This window comes from Schistocerca piceifrons, chromosome 6 (genome assembly GCF_021461385.2).
Source record: "Schistocerca piceifrons isolate TAMUIC-IGC-003096 chromosome 6, iqSchPice1.1, whole genome shotgun sequence".
In the NCBI taxonomy this organism is placed as follows: Eukaryota; Metazoa; Arthropoda; class Insecta; order Orthoptera; family Acrididae; genus Schistocerca; species Schistocerca piceifrons.
Window position 1 is genome coordinate 279,552,121 of NC_060143.1, and position 20,550 is coordinate 279,572,670.

General features: G+C 44.3%; 1 protein-coding gene across 14 annotated transcripts in view; it reads right to left on the reverse strand.

The window, feature by feature from the left end:
- Window positions 1-20,550, reverse strand: part of LOC124802672 (CUGBP Elav-like family member 2) — an 858,657-nt gene that overhangs the window by 462,961 nt on the left and 375,146 nt on the right. For all 14 annotated transcript variants that reach the window (XM_047263599.1, XM_047263598.1, XM_047263594.1 and 11 more), the window contains exon 3: window positions 16,736-16,818. In XM_047263599.1, coding sequence (XP_047119555.1) covers window positions 16,736-16,818 — 83 coding nt within the window. The remainder of the gene's footprint in view (window positions 1-16,735; window positions 16,819-20,550) is intronic.

Sequence of the window (20,550 nt, forward strand, 5' to 3'; positions counted from 1 at the left end):
TCCATACCATCCCAAAGTTTTGCTGAGCAGTTTATTTTGTGGGATAAGTCTGGGGAGAAATTCAAACCAATTACCTATTAGGAAAGTTCTCTCTATTGTTTATATGAGTGTGAAAATAACATAATTCAAGTTGAAGCAAGCAACTTCTCAGCGACGATCGCATTTGTTGAATAAACTTTTTACAAATGCGATTTTGGGTGAGAAGTTGTCTTCTTCGAAGCTGAATATTTATAGATCGCCCCCTTGTCACTCAGTATAAGCAAGTAGAAAGTTAATTAATTACACGTGTGGATGATTTTGCGTGTGGATCTGTAGATCGTTTATCGATTTGAGAACACGATTTTGGGACGACTGTTGATTGTTTCAAGAACCAATTTTCAGTCTGCAGTGGAGTGTGGGCTCATATGAAACATCCCAGCAGATTAAAACTGTGGCGGACCGAGACTCTAACTCGGGACTGTTGCCTCTGCGAGCAAGCTCTCTACCAACTTTTTTTTTGGTTGATCTCATTTTCTTCTGGTAAACCTTGCGGGATGTAAGGTCGTGGTCCATGAAACTCTTCAGCTCCTAACGTTTCGTCCAGTGCTTCGCTGGACATCTTCAGAGGGGGGTTTCTCCTCCGGTGAGTCTTGCCGAGTCGGCAAGACTCACCGGAGGAGAAACCCCCCTCTGAAGATGTCCAGCGAAGCACTGGACGAAACGTTAGGAGCTGAAGAGTTTCATGGACCACGACCTTACATCCCGCAAGGTTTACCAGAAGATATGTCATCCGGTCGTGAAAGCCTTCATACTATGATCTCATTTTGTTGGTTCGTGTTCGTTATATTTGTTCGGGGCGGACGTTCCATGATTCTTGTTCGAGGCGGACGTTCCATGATTCTTGTTCGAGTTCATCGTTAATCCATGAACTCAGTTTTATTTATTACACAGGGCAGCTAACCCTCTGACCGAACACGCTGAGCTACCGTGCCGGCGCCAGCTGAGCTACTCGAACACGACTCACAACCAGTCATCGCAGCGTTACTTCCGCCGGTTCCTCTTCTCCAGCTTTCCGAACTTGGCAGAAGTTCTGCTGCAGAACTTGCGGGACTAGCACTCCTGGAGCGAGGCCCTTTGGGGAGATACGGCTTAGCCACCGTCTACAGGATAAGCAATTGGCCAAAGTGAAGCTGTGAGGTCAGGATGTGAGTCGAGGTGGGGTAGCTCGGTTGGTGCAGGCACGGCAGTTCAGCGTGTCCAGTCAGAGGATTAGCTGCCTTCTGTAATAAGAAATAAAAAAAATTAAAAAAAAAACTGAGTGAATCGGACAACGATGAACCTGAACGGATGTCATGAGATGTCCGCCCCGAACAAACGCCAACGAACAATCACTAACAAAATGAGATTTTAAAAAATGAAAGAGAGAGAGAGAGAGAGAGAGAGAGAGAGAGAAAGTTGGCGCGGCACTTGCTTGCGAAAGGCAAAGGTTCCGACTTTGAGACTCGGTCCGACACACAATTTTTATCGCCCAGGAAGTTAACTGTTCTTATTTTAACCAAAGCTAACGTTAATGAATAGTACTACTGGCACCCCATTCGAAATATCGGAGTCGCCTACAGTAGGAATCGCCTACAACCAACAGTACCTGATCAAGACCCGACGCCTTACGACTTTGGAGTGAATGAGACCGGTTAGTAGAATTTATAAAACTGTAAGATATTTTCCGATGCATGAAGATCCAACTGCGAGACCCGCCACAGGGACTGCTGTTTCAATACAAATGGGACCACCACGGTGGACACAGTGTTAACATTTGTAGGAGAAAGTGTATACCGGAACGACCGTGTGCCGCCACCTCTCTTGGACCCATCTGTGTGTCTTACTCTGCCCGACATAAGCATTTCACGCATTTCGTGTCGTATCGCCCCGCTGTGCTGTAGCGAAGAGCGAGACAGGCGAACACATCAATACACGCACCCCCCCACCACCCCCTCTTTCACTGCCGGCAGGTAGGCTAGCGGAATTTGTAATACTGTAATAACCGACGGCGATATTTTACAGACTTTCCGGCTGTTTCGTGAGTTCAAGGCGAGGCTGCGCAAACAATGAGAGCCGGTTTTTTCCCGCAGGGCGTGTTCCGACGCATTTACGGCGCCGAGGCCGCTGGCTCACCACGCCCCGCGCGATGCAGTACATATTTGTGCATCGTTGCTTCACGCCGTACAAATCCTCACAACTCCGAACCGGCCGAGGATGGAGGGCAAACAGTTCGCCAGGCACGCCGGAATGCGAAAACGCAAATATTAACCCGAACTCCCGCCCGCTGCGCTAATAAAACGTAATCCGCCGGCAAACCTCCACAGCGCACGTACAGAACTCACGGCAGCAGTAAATGAAAGAAGAAGAAAAAAAAGGTTGGAGAAAAACTTACTGAAGGAGAGAAAAGTACAGCACCTATTTTGATACCATACAGGAGATAATTATCCTAATTGGTGTAGCTACATTTTTTTTCTTAAAATGAAGGCGATTGCGGTGCGTAAACTCAAGCAAGCGTTTTCTTACACTTCCTTGGTTTCCCAGAGAGAATTTCAGAGCTCTTTCCCGCACGACGTGTCGTGGTCAGCTAACAAGATTTACTCCTTTTGCTCCACAGTCATGAAGTACAAAACAAAATAAGGACTGAATTTACAGATGTAAGCTGCCATATAACGCAAACAGTATGGCGTGACCTGTATGAACGCAACAGACTGTAGTTTTTAGTTTTAATGCTAACATAACTGGATAAACGCTCTCTGCGACGTAACAACAGACTGGAATTTAAACTCGGCCGCATGCTATACGGCAACTGTTGCGAAACACTGTCATGTCCAGCGAGCAACCCACGATGCTTTTACCACTGTACAACTTTAACACACTGACCTACTTACGTGCCTTTGAAAACTTATGCTGTCACGCAGTAACCACAATGAAGTTCAAATCCGAAAGCAGGATCAATGAAGTACCAATACTGCACTGAAAGCACTTACTAGGGGACAGCAACATACTGATAGAAGGTAACTTAACTGTGGATACGCTTTCTACTATTTATAACATCAAACAATCCACAATATACAAACATAACGAACATCAGAAATTTCGAGAACATTCCTGGCATGATGAATACTAAATAACAAATAACTGCTGGTGATTGGGTTCGAACTGGCGACCTGCGGCACGCCACGCTACGCACATTGCATGTAGTAGAGCGAAGAACTGTTTCACAAGTTCCCATTGGAGCCGACTGAAGCACTCTGGATCTGTGTCGTGTCAATACTCCTCTGTATGGCATCGCTATCAGGTCGTCGCCACGTCTGATTTTATGAGCCCCCGACTGTAAAATCAAATGTGAATGTGAAAGTTTATACATGGGGCAAACAGTCAGACCCTTCTGGACCATATTCATAGTGGACGCTAACATAAGGGAGAATGGCAAATCTTCATCTAGTGCGAATGTACGAAACTAGAATCACAAAAGCGCAGCATCGAGGAATCTTTGGAAGTGCTATATACTGTACAGAAGGGCAGATTAATGGACGCTCTATAAGAAATAGAAAATTACAGTGCCTTCAAAAAAACAACCAAAATACGTACTGAATGAACAAACATATCAGAAAAACATTTTACAGATTGTTTTAGATATTTACTATAAGTGCGTACTTTAACAGCCAATCTCTCGTCATTATATAACAGGGGGACTCAGATGAAAACTTTAAATATTTTTTTTTTATTATTGAACAAAACTGGACCCCAAGTTTATCATTTTTGAGAGTCCCCCTGACGTTCAAAAAACTTCCTCTAGCGGGTAGAAAATACACGGATTCCCTTTAAAAAAAGTAGCACATCATCGGAATGGACTTCCTTTCCTGCCATCGCGTGGTGGAGTGGTCCAAACTTGTGGTAATCACTCGATGCGAGGCATGGTAAGTGCGGCGGATGTTTGGAGTCAGCTGCCGTGGCACCCACCTAGCACACACTTTGCCAAACTTAAGACTTCATGAATGGTGTGCTGATCCACGACCAATGTTCAGGTCTGCAGCTATTCCATCCACGACCACACGGCGATTTTCCATCACAATGGCTTCAACTGCTGCAGTAGACTGGCGGTCACAACGCGGTGTGCGTGACCCGGGCGCTGACCGTCTGTCACAGAGGTCACGCCATTTCCGAACTTTCTACTTCATTCATACATTTGCTGCAGCGACAGACATGCATCACCATGCTGGACCTTCGTTCGCCGATGGATTTCGATAGGCTTTGTACCTTCACTACTCAGAAAACTTATAACAGAACGCTGTTCATCTTTACGAAATTAGAATTATATATTAATACCTTCAGGTGCCGACGGGTGTTGATATATATCAACGGGGACAGGTGAAAATATGTGCCCCGACCGGGACTCGAATACGGGATCTCCTGCTTACATGGCAGACGCTCTATCCATCTGAGTCACCGAGGGCACAGAGGATAGTGTGACTGCAGGGACTATCTGGCGCACGCCTCCAGCGAGACCCATATTCTTACCTTGTATGTCCACACACTACATTCGTAGTGCCCAACCCAACACACTCATTACTCGTAGAAGACATTCTTACCAAGCCCCGTAAGAGTTCGGGTAATATGCGTACATCCGCACAGAAGGAGGAGGACATGGCCGGTATTGCCAGAACTACATAATTATATGGATATGGTGTCTGTTCTTTCGGACATGTCTCGCGGGAGGCGTACGCGAGATAGTCCCTACAGTCGCACTATCCTCTTTGCCCTCGGTGGCTCAGAAGGATAGAGCGTCTGACATGTAAGCAGGAGATCACCTGTCCCCGTTGACATATATATTAACGCCCGTCAGCACCTGAAGGTATTAATATATAATTCTAATTTCGTTCTAGACGGCTGCAGGTCATCAATGGTGTCTGCTCTTTCGGACATGTCCGAAAGGACTCCATATCAATGTAAGTTCGAAATGGTTAATGGCTCTGAGCACTATGGGACTTAATATCCATGGTCATCAGTCTCAATGTAAGTATATTGTTCATCCTTTGTGCATGTCGCAAGCCGGCCAGCCATTAAGAACTTGTACTGTGATGGTGTTTCGCTTGTCTGTAGTATGCTGTGGCCTGTAGGGCATTCCTTACCTCACTGGTAACAGTACTGTGAACTTAAGGAAAAATGGAAATGTCTATTTTTACTTACACTTTTAAAGTTTTCACTTCTCCCCCTCGCACAGTACACTGCTGCACATGAAATGAAATACTGTATCGGTGGCTAGTGTTCTTAGATGTGCATATAACTTTGTTACCTCCACCTAACGAAAAGCTGCATGTTAAAATCTTTTAACAATACAAATGTCAAGAATCCACAAAATGGTTGTATGTACTGTCATTCCTACTTCACATTGGTCTGATTATGTTGTATTACGTTTTTAAATGCTTGAAAATGGCACAGTGCCGAAATTTCAGTCGTAAAAAAGAAACACTAAAAGATTAAAGCAAGAAGACTTGACTAAAAAAATAAATGTAAGTGTTAGAACGTCTTTTCTTGCAAGTATTTATGTAGAGTTTGACCTTATACGGAAGTGAAAAGTGGACAATAATGAGTTCACACAAGACAAGAATGTAGACTTTTGAAATGCGATGCTACAGAGGAATTCTGAAGGTAAGATGGGTAACTAATGGAGAGCTACTGGGTCGAATCAGAGACAAACTAACTTTATGGTACTACTTGACTAAAAGAAGCGATTTGTCGATACGACAGATCCTAAGGATTCACACACACACACACACACACACACACACACACACACACACACACACACACACACACAGGGGATAGGCAAAATAATGTGAACAGTGGTAGTAATGGGTTTGTTTATTAGTAGTGCACACTTCATATTTGCATTCAGAGAAAGACCTAACAGAGTTGCAAAGTGGGCAGATTGGGGTGGTGATTAGCTGGAGCGTCAGTAACCAAGACAGCCAACTTATTGAATGTTTCAAGAGCAACTGTTTGAACAGTCATTACAGTCTACACAAAACATGGAAAGACATCATCGTGTAAACGTAGAAGTGGCACCAAATCAAAACTAAAAGATAGAGATCGTCGTACGCTAACACGAATTGTGCCAAAACAACACAAAAGTACAGCGGCTAAAGTGACTGCAGAGCATAATAGCCATCTTCGAGACTCCGAATCTATCGAGACTGTCCGCCGAGAACTCTATAAAGTGAATATTCATGGACGAGCTGCTATACCGAAATCATTAGTGACGACAACCAACACAAAGAAGCGAAAACATGTCAGGACCATAAACTCCTGGACGGCGGATCAGTGGGAACACGTCATATGCCCCGACGAGTCAACGCTTTCGGTATTTGCAACATCGGGCCGGATTTGCATACGGAGAACGCCAAAAGTAGCCTACAATCGTGATTGCTTGATTCCAACGGTTAAGCATGGAGGTGGGCGTGTGATTGTGTGGACAGCCGTATCATGGGACTCTGCTAGTCCCATCATTACTCTCGAAGGCCGTGATACAGCCAACGATTGCGTGAATATTTTAGGCGATCAGGTGCATCCCATGACTGAACTGTTTTTCGCGAACAAAGCTGCCGTATTTCATGACGATAACGCACCCATTTGTACAGGCAGGACAGTACACTTGTGCTACGAGGAACGTGCAACTGAGCTGCAGCGTCTTCCCTGGCCAGCACAGTCCCCGGTCTTTGAACGTTATCGAACACTTGTGGACGGTATTGGAGCGCAGACTCCAGAGCAGATTTCCCCCTCCCTCGTCGCTGAAGTAGTTAGAATTGGTTCTGATCGAAGTGCAGCATAAATTTCCACTAGAGACTATACGATCATTATATGCCAGTATTCCAAGAAGAATCGCAGCTGTAAATATATATTATAGGCTTGAATACAGAAAGAAAGTACAAACTGATGTACAGTCCTATATTAGAACAAATACCCCCTCGGTCACAAATATTAAGTCAAAATTGACCAGGTTTCGACGCTACTATGAGCGTCGACTTCAGAATTAGACTGTTCTAAAACATATTAGGTATATAATACATTAATAAAATTAAAGTTTGTACTGACTGGAAAAAGATGCAGTACTTACGAGTCACATATCAAAAAAAAATCTAATCCGGAAAGGTGACGTCATGAATAGTTGAAAGTAAGATGGCGAGCCGCTAAGGGCTGCTCGTACTTTAGTGAACAAGGGTTGCAACGAGACTGAGGTGCCCACGTTGGAAAGTGTGGGCAAGTAAACATGGTGTAGCTAGGAGCGCCATCTAGTAGCCGCAGAAACAATTAGGCTACTGTACATTCAAAATTAGACACATGAAATTGTGATGCAGCTGATTCAGGCATAACGTAAGCACTAATGATAATGGGATGAAGTTACCCATTTATCTGCTTTAAACAGAGATATATTTTGTAACGTAAAAAAACGTTAGTTATGACATACAAGAAAACAGCAAAGATGTAACAGGAAAACAACATTTCGGTAAACTGCACGAGGAAATCTGAATCAAATATCAAGCAACGGCTTTATAGAGTCGAAAAAGTTTTTATTTCGCAGCTGCAGCTGTTCGTTGAGAATGAGGCCATCATGACGAGAGAGATGTTTGAAAATCTCCAATTCCTCTAAAACATCTAACCTATGACAATCTTTTCAGTATGCAGAATACTGTATCGCCTATGGCTTTAGGCACATGTCCTGTCCAGTCGACGAGAGAAGAGAGCTGGCAGCACTGTTGCCAGCTTTCAACTGCGAAGCACAAACGGCTGCAAGCGGAAAGAATAGTCGTGTACAGAGCTCCAGCAACACCATAGAGGCGTTTAAAAATCGCGTTATGTGATTGCGAAAGTAAGCGTGGAAACTGCCGCGCCCAGCGCACTGCAACTACCTGGGAGCTTCTTACGCCGACTCGACTAGGTTGTAGTGTCTGTAGGGCTGAAGAGGGTAGCGCAGGGCCGACCGTTGTGGAGAGCTGTATCAGACCAGTCTTCGGGCTGAAAACCGTAACGACAACAGGGGGGGGGGGGGGGGGGTGATGGGACATGACGACTGGTCTCACTCTTAGAGGATCCACTGTTATGTGGTTTCTCAAAGTGTCGTCTAATTCAATCCCAGAGCGTGCACTGTCTCTCTCCTTCGAGATACGCCGAGTCCGCGCCGCCGTGCAGATCTCGCCGCTAGAGGCAAACCCGCCGGCCCGTTCCCAGACAGCCGCCTCTTAATTCTGCCGCGTCTCGCTGAGCCTGCTATCGACCCGCTAATCGTCCATTTACATGGCCCGCCGCGGTTTGCCTCCACCCTAGCTGGCTAGCTCCCACCAGCCCGGGGCCAACTGGCCCCCATTACACTAATGTCCGGAATCGAAGGATTTCTTCAGCTCCTTTCTCCCACACGCAGCAAAGAACCCCTGGAAGCGGGTTTAATGCGCTGATTAAAATAATTGCGCAAGCACCGGTGAAACAGCAGCCCCGCGCCCGCCGCTGTATTATCCCGAATAATGGCGGCGTTTATCGGACGAGTAGTTCTTTCAACCGTGGGGGAGGAAACGGGCGAGAACAATGGCCCGGGCCCCACGGCGTGCACACGCGCCAGTGGCTGCGGCCGCTGTTCACCAACGTCTCTCTCTCTACCGGTAAACTCTTGTTTACCATCAGCATTGTTGTTGTGATATATAATGTACAAATATATCCTCACCACACCTAACAGGTGCGCGTCCACCTTGTTACTTTCAGTCCAAATGTGTGATAACTGTGCAAACTAAGACTGGGTGGTGCTTTTAAAGTTAAAAATTGAAAAAGCTCTTATATTTGTTACACGAGGGCGCCTGAAGCTATTTTAACGGAACCAGGTAAACGTACGTCTATTACGTCTACATGAACAGAGTGTTCAGAAAGTGTCGAATGTTGTGAGAGTGGTAGTACGCACAAAACACGAAAAAAGGTCTAATAAACACGAGTCCAAGGACCAATACCATTTGAGACCTGTACGATTGTTCATAGTGGCTGAAAACGTGAGTGTCCAATATTGTGTGAGGTGGCAGCATACATCACAACATGAAAAAAAGGCCCTTTCTCATCGGTCCAGAAGCACATACTTTCTGCAACTTGTACCCTTGTTCACAGGAGAGGCTCAACCTCATGTACTTTCATGAAAATTTTTTTACAAGAAATGCTCAACGTTACGTCCGTCCAAGACAATGCATCCCTCTACCTTTAGGAGTAACGAATCACGCACTCTCTGAAATACACGCAGTAGTAGTAGTAATTGTAAAACTGCTGGCATGAACTGAAGACGCGATCTTGCAGGGACTGAACACCGTCGACTGGAGTGACGCAGACTAATCCCTTCAAATGTTTCCATATCCCAAAATCTAGGGGATTAAGGCTGGGGAGGGGGGGGGGGGGGGGCGCGGCAAGTGTGAGACCTACTCGACCAATCCAGCGGTCCTGAAATGTCAGCGTCAGATGTTCACGCACACTGCGGAGGATATGTGCTGGTGCGCCATCGTGCTTAAACCACGTCTGTACTCTTTCCTCATCATCCAACAAGGTAAGCAATACGTTAACACGAAACTTGTGATGATGAGCTCCATTTGATCTTTTGTCGTGGGATTTTCATCAGTCCACATAAGCAGATTATGGAAGTTCACAAAACCAACTCATGCCAACCCCGCCTCGTAGGTAAATAAAATCTTCCAAGAACAGAGTGGACCTGCAAGCATACGCCTGCAAGAGCCGTTAACACAACTGCTGTTTGCTATGGTGGCCTCCTTGCCTTAGTGCCTGGACGTGCTGAAGATGGTATGGATACAGCAATTGTTCATGTAGTAGCGTCCACGCCAAGTCGATGACCCACGCTTTCTGCCAGTCGCCGCATATTGGTACTGGAACACTATAGTACGGAGACGTACCATAGGAATAGCCCAAGGCTAACACAAACAGAATACAATAGGCAAGGACCAAACAAAGAAATCAACGAATATGTAGAGAACGTAACAGACAATGCGCTGAGGAAGAATGTCGTTTGTCGGACATGGACAGTCTGACTATGTTAATCTTAAGCAAAATTATAAAGAGTAAAGGACAACCAACATGATTTGCACAGACACTAAATTACCTCCAACAAGCAAACATCAATGTAGTGGACACACAAAACAGGAATTTATTTAGGAAGAAATTCAGAAAATGGTCTTCATGGATGAAGAAGCACGAGAAGGGAAAGAGCCTCGTAACATCGAACATTTCCGGAAAGAGATTAGAACGTATGAACAGATGTGGGAGAAAATTAACAAGAATGGATGCTGCAAGAAGATTAATGCAGCTTGCTCTGCAACAGAGCTATCCGAATAAATAAGTAAAATAAATCGAACGGAGCGGGAGTACAATACCTGTGTATGGTAACTGTTCTGCTTCACGCAAACTAATATTCGGAAGTTTAGCGGAAGAGATCACAGGCTTCTAACGCTCATACCTATTGCTTTCTACACACTATATTGTAGACGATACTGTAAGTAGTCACAACGGACTTCTTCCTTTTACATTTCAGGGTTTTACTTGCGTTTTTCCATCCAGTTCATCTTTAAGACTTGCAACCGGGAAACCGACAACTAAAGAATACCGTTCAACTCAATCAACACGAAACACACATTCTGCACTGCCTTGAAGACAGGCACAAGCACAACCAGCTTTCTTCACTACGTAAGCAATTGCTTCCAGTCTCTGCCTTGTTTGTTTTTGGATTTGTAGCTCGAAGCTTTTGACCCAAGTCTCGCCTGAACCACAGTAACAAACTGGCGCAAAAACAGTTTCATTCTTCTCTGTCAGCCTCAAACATTGTCTGAAGTAATTTCTGCATTTTATTTTGGTCAGTCCTAAACAAATGAGTCACTAATTTCGTGCGAAGCTTTCTTTCAGTTACTCATTCACGTAAAATGCTCAGTAGCCTTTGTTCTGAAATGCCTACCGGTGCCTAACCATCACTACGATACCGAACATTTTCCTGACGTATTCATTGTAGTTGCATTTTGAGCGCTCTTCAGTGGATTATTTTGGAACACGTTAAGACTGCGTTAGATTTCAGATGCCTCTTTCTTAAATGTTGAAAATGATGAGCCCGAGTTCTTAGTAAACGTTCACAAACTTTGGATGAATTACAGTTTGCATTAACCCATCACGAACAGAGAATGAGGGTACATAATTCATTCCTCATATGCGGAGAAGACAGCCGCTGACGACCTAAACTGGTAATTTCTTGCTGAAATTGCATTCAATAGTTGTAATACTTCGAGCTCACTTCTATGGTCTGTTAGCAGCTACACGACGGGGACACTTTTAATTCAAGAGATCGTGGCTTCTAAGTAATATTCTGAATCTCACAAATTGCTAAATGTGTCAATCATTCCAAATTTTTCGGAGAACGCGAAAATGTGTGTGTACATCATGTAGAACAGCCGACCTGTTAAGAGGGAAATTTTAGCCAATTTTCTGCTTTCGTTGCAAAATCTGTCTGGATTTTTAAAACTGTGCACGATTTAAAGTTCGGGGTATTTTTCGCTGAGAGATGTTCAACAGCAACGCTGATTCTTTAACTCTGTCGGTTATATTTCCTCGCGTATGTATGCAGCTGAATCTCTGTTACATTGAGGAATTTCAGAGTATAGTCGTGTAGCAGAGTAGCAGGTAAAACCAAACAAAAGGCTTAGAGAGAGCAGATGGGCCAGTTACTAAGTGAATGAAAGGTAGAGCATTTCGGCGATCAGAATTGCTTACGTCAGCTTCAATGTCTGAGTTATTACACGAGAATGAAGATTTCCAGGTCCATCTTACGATAGTAAATCCTTGGGCCAAGTACTGCCGACCGTTCCTGGTTAGCACGCTGTTCTCTTTGAGGTAATGTCAGTATTCCCAAACTGAGAGCCCCCTCCCCACTTGTCTTTGAACAATTCCTCCAATGTCTTAAAACAGCTCTCGTCCCTCGCGTTAAGTCAGGTATGTTGACCTATAAAGCTGTGCGTCGTATTATACTCGCGAAGGTGGCGATGACAAGATTTGGGTTTAGCCTGTAGAACAGCTAGATCTTTAGCAGCTGTGCTAAACAAGCTATTGAATTAGTTGCATACGCTATTTAATTAGTTGTATACGCTGTTTTTGCGTGGTGCTGTGGGATGCTTTCCCGAAGTAATAACCGCTCGCAAAGTTCTCGGGCGTTGTGTCGGGTTTACGACCTGGTTACTAACGTTCAGCAGGGAAACACACAAAGATAGCTACCATTCCTAGCAGTGGCACTGATGTACGGGTGGCTCAGAACTGAAGGCCCATTAGTCTGCCCCGGCGATATCTAAAGTCACTGAGTGTCCACAGGTAAAAGATATGTGTGTTACAAAGCGTCAACGCTGAACAACTGGTATCACCTGTGCAGTTTTGGGTTCTGTTGAGGAACTCGCCGCAGCAACAGCTGCTGCGTCTTTTGAGAGACGCGATAGGCGTTTTTGAGCGTTGGGAGGCCTGTAACAGCGTGTGGCTCGGTGGCCTTCGATACAATTTTATTGTACTCTTGGAGTGGGCGTGGGTAGGGGGGAGGTGTTACCGACACCACATCTCAGGCTCATCGATTCCTACCTAAGAAACAATGTTTAGCCTCGGCGACGGAGATGATCTGTCCACAGCAAGGCCTATCTTAGCGGGAGTACAGCCCCTTGCTGTACATCCCCGATGCTGCAAGGACACACTGTGTGTACGCAGCATTGCATGCGGACGACAGCGCACTCCAGGCTCGAACTACTGTAACAAACATGGTGCATCGTTATCAACAAATGACATGCGATGTCTACGAAATTGGGCAACTAACAATAACTCGAGTGCGAGGTCGCAAAGGGCCAATGATGTTTAGGGCATTCGATACTCCACATATTGTCTACCACGCAGCTCAGTATTGGCTGCTGATGGCAAGAGGGGCGCACTGGAGGTATGCAATGGTGAGCACGGCACGAGGCTACGGAGCGTTGTTGAACTGCTCAGTCGACGAGTAACTCACAACACTGCTACGATGCTAGTGGTGTTGATACAAAGCAGAGAAGTGGCAACGATAAACGAATCAAACGTGGCGTTACATCTACAACAACAGTTGCCGAAGTCAGCATTTCGTCAGAAGGGAACCCAGGGAATTTCGGAGAGTGAGAAAAAAAGTAGCAGATGAAGTATTAGCGTTTCTGTGGACGGATCATCCTCTAGATGTTTGTTTTTTCCGTGCCTATAAAACATTATCGCACTAGCCCCTTGAAGGGTAGCCAGTTTCACGATAATCTCCACGACAGTGTGTTTCGCTTTCGGTTGCATGGCATCACATTCCACACGCTCTCATCATCCCGTTGCACCAATATGATTCTCTATGCATTCATTAAGAGTGCATATCTAGCTAAACGTTCTGCGCAGTTTGTAACTGTCAAGGAGTTCGCCTTCGACCTTGGTGGCACGAACCTTTGCGATCACTGTGGCGCGCCATTTTTCATTCAGTGTTCATGGTTCAAGTTAATGATATGTTTTGAACATTTCTTCAACGTCGACAATGTCCATTTTGTGAAGTGTAATACATACATCCCATACAAGGTCTGCGCCTCCCGTGCACTCATTTTCTGTCGCCCTCCTGATGGGAATGGTGAGTTATTAACAGCTAATATTTTTCTGCCATAATTGTTGACACAACACTTCCAAATGAGCGTTATTCAAGACTGAATTTACTACCTCGCGCTCAAAGGGCTTCTTGTAAGTAGCAATCTCAGTTCAACGCTGCACAAAGGTTCTCGTAATCATGGACCGTAGAGTGCCTGTGGACCCCAGCTATTTCAGATGACATGAACTCTTCCTGGAAACTATTAGGAGTGGCCTTGAACAGTCATCTCATCGTGCGGCAACATATCCGGAAGGTCAGGGGAAAGGCGCCGCTTGGTCGACTGAAGGCGCTGTATCCCGAGATGACACACACGCACGCACACACACACACACACACACACACACACACACACACACACACACACACACACACACCAGCCAACAGATCTATCTCGAACCTGGAAACCAAGTCTATTAACGCTGTACCACAAAGTGGCTCGATCAGCTGCGGGAGTGAAGTATTCTTAGGATCAAAACATTTGCTAGAAATGTAAATAAATTAATTATAACAAACGAGAGAACGCATTGAAACCTCAGAAGCTTAAAATCTACCAACATAATTAGGATATGTAGGAACTCCCCAAGGCACATGTACTTAGAAAAGGCAGCTACAACAAAGTAGTCGTACCAGAAGATGGCGACCAACTGCCTCGCAGCAATACTGTGTAGTTTATACAATTTCATTCGACGCAATGCTTTAGTACCTCTCAAGCCATTTTTCTGTCGAAGGTTTTGCTTGAATTTATCATTGTTGTTCGTGGTCCGAAACTGTCTTACGAATTTTATAAAATTTGGACGTCTCTTAAAAGTCACATCTGTACTTCCAGCAGCAGTTGGTGTGGGTGGACTGCTTTTCAGCTTCTTGCTATTACATTCATTTGTCAATGCGTTACTGTTACATTTTGTTACAGTGGAAAGCCCATTCACAAACAATGTTTCTGCTGTGTATGTCAGTTAAGCTGGTCAGTGAAATGTCAGCTGCTTTGTGGGAGTATGTTATAGACAGGATGTCTCAAAAACAATCATCCGATTTGGTACCACTAAAGGTCTGAACGTAATAAACATATACAATGAATTTTGTTTTTTGATGAATGGGAAACTCAAATTTTCTTTCATATCCTTCCATAGGTGTTCAACATGCCCCTTGAGATACACGACATATGTCAACGCGGTATTCAGACTGTTCCCACACTCCAGCGAGCATGTCTTGAGTTACAGCTTCCACATATGCTGTTCAAATGGTTCAAATGGCTCTGAGCACTATGGGACTCAACTGCTGAGATCATTAGTCCCCTAGAACTTAGAACTAGTTAAACCTAACTAACCTAAGGACATCACAAACATCCATGCCCGAGGCAGGATTCGAACCTGCGACCGTAGCGGTCTTGCGGTTCCAGACTGCAGCGCCTTTAACCGCACGGCCACTTCGGACGGCCACATATGCTGTTATACGATGTCTTAATTCAGTCATTGTTGTTGGTAACGGAGGCACACAAACAGCGTTTTTTATAAACCCCCACAAGAAACAATTATGTACCGTCATGTTCCGTGACCTTGGAGGCCAGTAACGTAAGGTTGAATCATTAGGTCGAGTGCGACCGACCCATCGTTCAGCACTCCGTTGATTTAAAAATTCCCGCACTTCCAGATTCTAGTGTGGCTGTGTCCCATCCTGTTGGTAAATGAAGTCGTTCGAATCAGTCTCCAGCTGTGGGAAAAGGAAGTTCTCAAGCATATCGAGATACGTGCTTCCTGTAACAGTGCTCTCGGCGAAGTAAAATGGACCATACACCTTTTCCCGCGAAACTGCACGAAACAGATCAAATTTTGTAGAGTCACTCTCATGTTCCACAACTTCATGTGGTTGTTCCGTACCCCATATTGTTACGTAATGACTGTTCACTTTTCAATCTAAATGGAATGTTGCCACGTCACTAAAAACGCTAAGCGTGGAAGAAAGCTGTCATCCTCCATCTTGCCAAGAATGAAATTACAGAACTCCACACGTTGTTTGTCACCTTCACGAAGAGCTTACAGTAACTGAATTTTGTATGGTTTCATGTTTAAACTCTGACGCAACACACGCCAGACGGACATCGGGGGGTGCACGGCGAACGGATTTCTGCGGACACTCTGTGATAGTATGGCGGATGCGTTCGGCGTCTGTGTCAGACATTCGGGGACGGCCCGGCGATTTGGCTTTTCACGAACAACCTTTTTCTAGGAATTTTTTATCACATCGTCTAATGCTCCGTGTTGTAGGATGATCCGCATCACACTTAGTACGAAAGTCACGCTGAACGGTTATTACTGACCCGTACTGCGCAAAACGAAGAAAACAAATGCTCTCTGTTGTTGTCTCGACAGCATTTTTACTAGCACTGAAGTGTGGTCACACTGCTGCTACCTAGCGGGAACAATGTGAAACTTGAGTTCGTTCGCTCTTTCGAAGAGCACGTTGTTTCAGACACATAACTATAACAATATTTATCATTTTTTAAAATCGAATTATTCTTTTTGATACAACCTGAATTTCTGACACAGTGAACGCGAAAACGTATACAAAAACATCGCTCCAACTAGCTGGCATAGCCAGAGGACCGGGACTCCGCTGTACAAAATAATCTATTGGGCTACGGGCTCTTGACGAAGGTCGAACTTTCCGTATGTCTCCACTATAATGAACACTGCCTAAAGCTGGATAACAACTAACTCAGACAGAAGCTCCTTTTTAATTCTTCACGAGTGAGTCCTGCATTTATCCGCTCACTGCGAAATTCAGTAGCGGCGTCCAGACGGCAGGTCTGCGGAGGAAGCTGCCCCCGTCGTGAAGAACTGTCCCCTTATCCGACCGCAGTAGTTGGGGGGGATTAGGAGGAAGCTTCGGGAATGAGGTCGGCCCGGTAATCTGGTTGCGCGCTGCTGGCGTCTCAGCGCCGCGCAGCGGGCTGAATGTGCGTTTCAGGTGGCTGTTAGCGGAACTCGAGGCGCGAGCTGGGCTACAGCAGCTAGCGGAGCCGGTACTCACCCCTGCCAGAGTCTTGATGTTATGCAGCGCATTCTGGGCGTCCAGCGCCGACTTACGCGTGAAGAACGTCACGAAGCAGCAACCTGCAACAGGCAACAAAGACCCTGTAAGGGCGACTGTTGGGAAACAAGCACCTTTGCTAAGCAGAGGTAGAGGGGGGGGGGGGCAGAACTCCCCTACTCTGCCTACCCAGCCTCAGAACAAACCGAGCCACCACGAGCGTGTATTCGCACACTAGTGTGTAACAGAAACGTTCAATATTGTTAGAATGTTGCAATTCGTTCACAGACTAGTGTAGAACAGTGGTTCCCAACCTGGGGGTAAAATTAAAGTTTCTGGGGGGTAAAAACTAAACGATTCGATTCTGTTTGTCATGAAACTAAATTATCTTCAAAAGATCATTACTATCGCCACAATTTTATAAGACAAATACTGATTATACAAGTTATAAATAATTAATTTTTCTCAATTAGTAGCATTAATGCGGTGGAGGTTACAGGTTACCCCTATACACACATAATGTGTCCCATTCATGGCTGATGATGAAACTGAGCTATATACGTAACAAATGCTATTGCAGACAGTACCTGTAGCAGTCCAGAAATTGCTTCATTACTCACTTCAAAATCGATAAATGGACTGACAGCACGATACAGCAGTAACTACGTAAGGGCTCCTACAGCCCTGTACACATTACTACTACTACTACTACTACTACTACTACTACAGTAGTAGTGGCTGTGGTCAGACACAAAGTATTAACAGCCTGAAGTCCTCCAGTTTCTGCCAATTCAGAAGTTAGGAGTGCAGCAGTCAAGTGATTTAAGAACAGTAAGATTCGTGCACTCATTTTAGCTTGGCTGATTTTAAATGGCGCTGAAGTGAGCACGTCAAGCAAGTGCCACAATGCAGAGGAGTAACGCAGGGGAAGTATGTTTCGTAACATGTGTCTACCCTCCCCTCACTGTGGATAGTTAGCTTGCTTAATCTGCTACGGAATCGTGGGGGGAGTCGTGGGTAGTACTGGGATGCACTACGAATTCCTTCGTCATTTATTCTAATGACCCCCCTATCTATCTATCTATCTATCTATCTATCTATCTATCTATCTATCTATCTATCTATATATATATATATATATATATATATATATATATAATCACCATTTTAAAAATAACAGTGTTCCAAGAAAAGTCTCTAATTCTGCAATTTAGTTAGGTGCTGAAGTTGGTGTTAACGTGGAGGAGGGGGCTGGAGAGGGGAGCCAACAGATGGAAAGTGGGGCGGGAGTACTAGCTAATGTCCGATTCCACTCAGGGGTAATGGCCAAAGAAGATTGGGAACTACTTGTGTTGAATGATGTAAATATAAGAAATACTAACTTTGAACTAAACTCAGTAAGTAGTTCCCACAAAAATCTGTGTTTTTCGTAATTTTTACAGGCGACAGGGAAGAGAGATGAAAAGTTTAAATTTGGAAGATATGCGCTTCTGATGTAAAAATAAGATGTAGAGGTTTTGGTGGAGTTAACTTCAATACTTTTCGAGATTGAGAAAGAAATGTGAATTTTGAACTAAAAAACAGCGAGCGCTAGTGGATTATCCTATGCTTAAATATAAGCCGCACTATAGAAAACGCGGACTTCATTTTAAATAAGACTGCATAAGAAACAATTAACATGCATCAAATTACAGTGGACCTCATGAATTTTACAAAAAGTACAAAAATAACAGAACACAGTTCAGAGGGTAGAGCCTCCTCAATATGTCATTGAAAAAAATCGTAACTGTTGTAACACTGGTGAACAGCAGTTTTTTCACGAATAATGTGAATGGTGTTGTAAGGTAAGTCGTCATTACTGAATTCGAAAATGAAATCCGTTTTCGGCTATCGGGCTCAGTTTTCGTGACACGATACCCTCTGTCTCTAAAATAGCTTTAAGACGCTGCATGTTGGTTCCTTTGGTACTGCTTAATTAATTTGCTTTCATTCATTTTTTCGGGTGTAGCTGCTGCGGAACAACATAAATATATACAAGGTATTCCACACATGATCCTCAGTTCCGACATACACCTCCAGGATACAACAGTGGGTCAAGCTCACATTGTACCGCGTCGCTCTGTTTGCTGCATCAGACTCTGAAATGAGATAACTCTGACCTTCAGAAGTGAACTGCTGCAGGTCGTCAAGACTAGCGTTTGATGTGCATTCAGAAGAAGAAATGCCTCGTACCCGTTTAAGCAACCCAAATTCTTTTTGTTATACCTGTGGTGCGTTAACTCTGAAATCGCAAAAATGGAATCATCACCATGTTGTAATAAAACGCAATGTACTTTGAGTGGAAGGATGGCGAAAAAGACAAAAATTAGCCCCTCACATATGCTGTTTGATGCGTGTTACACCCTTGACAGACAGGTTAACAGAATCCTGTCGTTATATACTTATGCGTCCCCATGGTTTCTATGAAACCAGCCAGTCACCCAATACCCTTATTTCTGTTTGATAAAAATAGCTGTAATCATCTCTAAAACCAAGACACAGAAACGAGAGTGTTTATCTTGACCACCATGCTCTTATATTGTGAACATTTCTCCAAGGAAAGTGACATGGTTTTTTGTAATGACATTGAATCCGATATGGGGACTCTTGGCCATGATTTCAGTGTGACTGACGCTTGTTCATAGATTCCAGCAAAACTTAGTCTGAAAGCAGTACTACTTCACGGTGAGAACACATTTCCTTCTGTTCCGATTGCTTATGCAGTTAACATGGAGGCATATGAGTACTTTAAACCGCTATTCACACACATCCAATATGTGAAATACAAATGGCGTGTATGTGGAGACTCAAGGTTACTGCAATGGTGCTCGGCTTAGGTACACAAATTATTGCTGCTCTACATGGTAGTGGAACAGCAGAGGCAGGAAAACACCACTATTCTGGGATAATGACCTGCTCGTTGGAACTGCTGTCTGGAGAGAGCACTGTGTTAAAGACTCCTCTTGTTGACCTGAGAGATTTGTATCTACATCCGCTGCCTATTAAATTGGTCTTATCAAAAACTTTGTGTAAGCCATGGACAGAACATCACATGCATACACGTATTTGCGAGATAAGTTCCCGACGATCAGTGAAATAAAAATTAAGAAGAGAATATTTGTAGGACAGCGAAGAAGCGAAATAATGGCTGATGAACAATTCCTTGATTTGTTGGGTGATGAAAAAATGGCAAGGTTGTCTTTTGAAAGTGTTTGTAACAACATTTTACGGAATCATAAGGCAGAAAAGCATGGTGATACTGAACAAAGAGTAGTGAGATCGTGTCACCTTATAGTAGCATGTCGGTTAAGACAGATACATTTCTTCAACGTCTATTCGGACTTCTTCCCGGATAATCCAGGTATCGTTAGTGATGTACATGGAGAACAGTTCCACATGCCGTTTCTAAAATCGAAAACCATTATCACGACAGTTAAAGTACTGTGAAGTTGTCCAGCTACTGCTGGACCTTACGAGGAGATGTTCCCGTCCCAAAGTATCTGAGGAAACCAGGGAAAAATGTTTCTGTATTTTTATGTTGCTCATTCCTTGAATTAACTTGCGTACTGACAAAGATTATTTTTATTCTCCTTTTGCCTAACACGTATAATGTTATAATGCAGAAGTTGCCGTAAGCATTTGCAGGAACCACTATCACATGGAAACTGAGGCCGGTACAGAAATTTTGAATTGGATCTGGATTCAGGGACGAATTATTTTCCAAGAAGTAGCGTGTTTACTTTTGTGACTGAAAATAACATTCTGCAGACGAGTGA